The sequence below is a fragment of the Lactuca sativa genome, chromosome 3 (assembly GCF_002870075.4).
Source record: "Lactuca sativa cultivar Salinas chromosome 3, Lsat_Salinas_v11, whole genome shotgun sequence".
NCBI classification, from domain to species: domain Eukaryota; kingdom Viridiplantae; phylum Streptophyta; class Magnoliopsida; order Asterales; family Asteraceae; genus Lactuca; species Lactuca sativa.
In genome coordinates this window covers 44,572,032-44,577,092 of record NC_056625.2, presented here as the reverse complement: position 1 = coordinate 44,577,092, position 5,061 = coordinate 44,572,032, and the positions used below count along the sequence as shown (strand labels likewise).

General features: G+C 34.8%; 1 protein-coding gene across 1 annotated transcript; it reads right to left on the bottom strand.

Moving 5' to 3' along the window:
- Window positions 1–938: 938 nt before the first annotated feature.
- On the bottom strand, window positions 939–2,715 carry LOC111911049 (heat shock 70 kDa protein 15-like). The gene is made up of 5 exons (XM_023906831.2): window positions 1,997–2,715; window positions 1,803–1,876; window positions 1,688–1,720; window positions 1,214–1,306; window positions 939–1,066 (listed from the first exon to the last, which is right to left on the bottom strand). The coding sequence occupies exons 1-5, from the start codon at window positions 2,713–2,715 to the stop codon at window positions 939–941; spliced, it is 1,047 nt and encodes a 348-aa protein (XP_023762599.2).
- Between the last annotated feature and the right edge of the window lie 2,346 nt (window positions 2,716–5,061).

Here is a 5,061-nt window from a genome sequence, read left to right as displayed (position 1 = left end):
TGTTAATGACACGCAATGCGTATCAAGAAAGCCCCTGTCAAGAAAGGCCATGTCATAAATGAAGATGACACACATTTTTGCGTATCGTAAATTTAAATGTTTAAAAAAAATTATATATTTATTAATTTTTAAATTAAATTTGCATTTAATTTCTTATAATATAAATAAAATACAATATACAAAAAATACAATCCATTGCATAATATAAAATAAAATTTCATACTCAAAAAATAAAATAAATTGCACAAATTATAATGTCATACAAAGAATCATTCAAATGTTAAACAAAAATAATACATTGCTAACATGTGTTATACATTCCTATAAAACTAACAAATAATCATACAACTCTGTTTCTTACTGGAAAGGAATGCCAAACATGATTAAAAAGTCTCCCTTAATCTTGATTACTCACCTGCTTAAGTAGAATGTTGTTGTTGAAAAGGTTACCTAGCAACACAGGGGCAAAAACGTCTTTTTGACTCTCATTTACCCAGGGGTAAGCCCAGCAGCAGCTAAATTAAGGTTTGGATTTGGTTGACTGGGGCACCACCACGATATCCACCACCACCACGACGTCCACGGTTCCATTACCAAAGACTACCTAGAAAAGATTCCAGAAAAATTAATAATGAAGAAACTATAGGAAGACTGAAGATAATATTATTGAAAGTGATTATGTAAAGTGTGAACAAAGGGGAAGAAGATTCTCTGTTGTAACTTGTTTCTTGGAGGAGATTCTCTGTTGCTAACTTGTCTCTTTTTAGACTCTCCACCTTGTTCTCTTAAACCAAAATGAAGACTTCAATGAGGATTCACACAACATCCATTGATAGCAGCAAATCAGGAAGCACAATGGTTCAATCCCATTCAAGTTTCTTTGGACCTATCAGCAAGATAAGAATACAAAATTCTTGTCATGATGGAAAGATTAAAAGCTAGTAAGATTTAAATCTTTGCATAATGGAAGAAAATGATGGGGGAAGAGCAGGAGCAGGAGAAGGAGCCACAGATAATACTAGCCCAAATAGGTTGATCATATGTTTGATGATCCTTTCTGTTTCACCTACAATAAAAAAAACAATTTATAGACCCACATTTCACTTTGTTTCTCATAAAGTGGTAAAAAATTTTAAAAGAAAAAAGATATCGGGAATGGAAATAAGATTTGGACTTCCAACCATTGATCTAAGCCACATGATTTTACTCTTACCCTCTTTTCCTCCACTATAATTACAACGAACTGCATATAAGTTTGTATGGAAAGCTTTCCCTTCAATTTCTAGCTTCTCTATTTTAGGAATTCCTGAAAAAAAAATCCAAGAAACCTGTTTATATATTAATTGAAATTACAAAGTAACAAAAATGATAGATAAGAAGAGAAATAAGGTCAAGTCTAGAAGACAAGACCAGGGGAAACAGGGCAGTTTCAGATATGCAGTTTCACTCGATCTTCCAATTGTATCTGTTACAATGAATTCACATCTGAAGAAATTACCAATGTTATCAAATCACAGCTTATATGGGCAAGAACATTATGATTGTAATGGCTTAAAGGATTTGTTCTCTTCTGAACAAATGTACCTATCTTTTTTACTTTTTAATACGGTATGATAAAATAAGTATTTAATATTTGAAAATATGAAACAAAGTAAGTTTTATAATGTAGAAGGATTAAAATCCTTACCAGTAACCGCAAGCATCTCAATTCTTGTAATCTCTTAAATGTAACATAATATTTAACAAATTTGCATTTTAAGAAAAGTATATAAAATAAATCTTGAAAAATACAAAAGTAATACCTAGGAGAATTACATCAGTTGGCTCTGACAACTTCAGCTCACCAACAACCGAATCGCTACGAACAGGTGCATACCTTCAAAATATAGAAAAAAAGGTTTTTTTATATAGATGTATATGTATAGATTAGTGAACTAAATAAAAAAAGGTAGAGATATTAATTACCCGAATAATAAAAAAGCAATTGAATACTCACTCGGGGCTTGCGAATCTCATTACATGTTCCATTATTAAGCATGTTAAAAGCTCTCGTGTAATGTATTGAACTAAAGGGCATTGAGCTTCACTGCATACCTGCATGCTAGCATGTCCAATGTCGATGAAGGCTACATTGAGCTGCTCATTTTCAGGTAAGTCAATTTTGTATATTCCATAAGCTAAAGCAGTGGCTGTTGTCTCATGCATCAACCGTAGAGGATGCAAACCGGCAATAGTAGCTGCATCCATTACAGCTCTTCTTTGAAGATCAGTGAAGTAGATAGGTACCCCAATACAGCAATCCACAACTGCTGCATTCAAATTCTTTTCAGCTATTGTCTTCATGTTTGAGAAAACCATTCCCATAACTTGTGTTGGGGTGAATGACTTTGTTTCCCCAAGATACCTTGCATTGATCAATGGGAAACCATCGGGTCCCTCAGTAACTGAAAAAGGCAAAGCCTTGAGATCTTGTTGCAATTCAGGATCAGAAAAAGGACGCCCTATTAACCGCTTAATTTGGGAAATGGTGTTTTTTGGGTTCATCATACTGGTTGCAGCACCAGCTGTTCCAAGAAAACGATGTTTATCACCAAAACACACAAGAGCAGGAGTCTCACGTTTTGACTCATCATTAAGAACAACATCAATTCCCCTTTGTCTGGCAACTGCCACAACACAACTCTCATTCCCAAGATCAAATCCAACTACGCTCATCTTTGCTGAGTAAAGTAACTCGTTTAATTAATGAGAAGTTACTCTGCCTCACAGGAATCAATCTGCACAGATGAAAGGTAATTAGATTTATCAACAACTGTTCGATTACTCATAATCTGCTTAACAAACCACAAGATAAGAACCATTAATGAAAGTATTCACAAAACATCAATGAAGATTGTGATAATCTTCATCAGAACTCTCATCTTACACCTTATATTCACTCTGGGCAGATATTAAGGATGGATGAAGCTCCTTTGAAGCCATGAGATGGTGTATCAATCTTTCATCTCTTTCTTTAGAAAATAATTTTAACATGACCTCCCTCCCAAGAACTTCGTCAGCCCAAGCGCCCAACCCACTCCAGTAAATTTGCTGGAATGCATATCCAACACGTTGCAATACCAAAAATAAAAAATAAAAAAATTATGTAAGCAAAATAAGCATATCAAATAATATAAAAAATTAATTTTATTCTTATGTTATATCAAGAGGAAATATATTAGGAGCCATTCGTATGGCAAGTTTATACGATATAATTGAAACTTCTATGTAAAACCAGATAAACATAAAAGCAAAAAAAAAAAGGAACAGTTTTGTTGTAAACTTAATTTCTATTTTTTTTTACATAATGAATCATCTGAAATTGAGAGAGAAACAACAAAGCTAAAACATTCATATTTTTTTATAAAATCAAACATTCATATAAATTGAGTTCATTCTTCTAAATTCTAACCCTTTCTAACATTATAATAGATCAACTCAAGAAGGCCCATCTTTCTCAATCCCAAAAGGTGCCTCTAAATGCCAAATCATTGATAAGGACTTTTCACAAACACTTAGCGTGCAAATTTAAAGGCCACATTTTGAAGCTGATCCATGAAACTAAAAATAGACATACATGTGTGGATTGTTAATGCTTCTGATGTTGAAACAGCTAGTTCCACTGCATCTATGATGTCAACTCTATGAGATTTGGGGTTTATCCCATTTTACCCTTTTAAAATTCCAAAATTGCCCCTTTCAAAATTAAAGTTAACCCAGCAGCCATGGCAAGAATCAAACTCAGCAGCAACATTTTCAAAAGGAAAAAAAAATATTTTGATCAAACGCAAACCAAACAAGAAGATTCCAGTATTGCCCTTTGTATATGACATAACAATGAACCCAATAGTCTTGACTAGGATCAAAATCAGCGAAGAACAAGAAACCCTTCCATAAATTTGTCAATCATGGACCAATAACAAAAAAAACTTTTGATCAAGCAGCCCCTGCTTCTCAAACTAAGGAGATTAGAAGAAAAAAATATCAAAGAAGAGGCTACTGCGATAAAAAGGAACAGGGGCGCACCCATTTTTTTCCCAGTAATACCGAATTCTATCAAAATTAACAAGCTGACCAAAATGCCCCTTAATAAGTAACCACTATTTTCGAAAGCAATACAATCCAGAATAGATGAGCAAAAATAAAATCAGATAGAAGGTGCGTGAGAGAGAGAGAGATGGTACCGTGTGCTTGAGATATGTGGCGGCTCTTCTGAATTTTCTACGGATCTGTAAGGAGGGTCAAGGGAAATCAAATTCAGGAATCAAGAACTTGGATTCCATAAATACGAAATCCTAAGTCATCAGTTAAAACCCTAAGTCATCAGTTAATAGAGAACAACATTACATGCTTCCTTCTGCGGACATTTACCCCAATTTCCTCTTTCGTCTCTCACTCTAGAAACCCTAATCCCTCCGCCACAATGAACACCATTACAGTTTCCACGACGCCTTGAAAGCCCTAACCTGAATCTCTCGATCAGAAGCGTATCTAGAAGGAAGCAGGTCAAGGAATAGTGCAAGAAAACTATTGGCGAGTATTCTCAATAACAGCAGAGAGATGAAGAAGGTGAAATTACAGCAACGATGAAGTAGATGAATGGAAATCAGAAGCCCTTTTTCTTGATTGAGATGATGAAGTCGAGAGATGGAGATGAAATCGTAACCTTCGATCTTTGATTGAGAAGTTGCACAACAGTGTGAGGAGAATGAAAGATGCGTGATAATGCTTAGGGTAGGGAGGGTAGCGGGCTTTTCTAATTTTTTGGCTTTTCTTTTCCCGCTTGTAACTAAGGAACGCGCGTTCATTAAAATTATAAAGCGACACATATAGAGGGCGCGCATTTAAGGTACAGCGCCCTCCGTGTTTTTAATTTTTTTTCTTTTGACACTAATTTAAAGGCACGCAATAATGCGTGACCTAAATCCTTAAATTTTCTGAAGAGATGACACTCTTTTAATGTCACTCTCGTTTGCGTAACATAAATTAATGAGTGTCGTAATTTGCGCGTCGTAAAAGGCC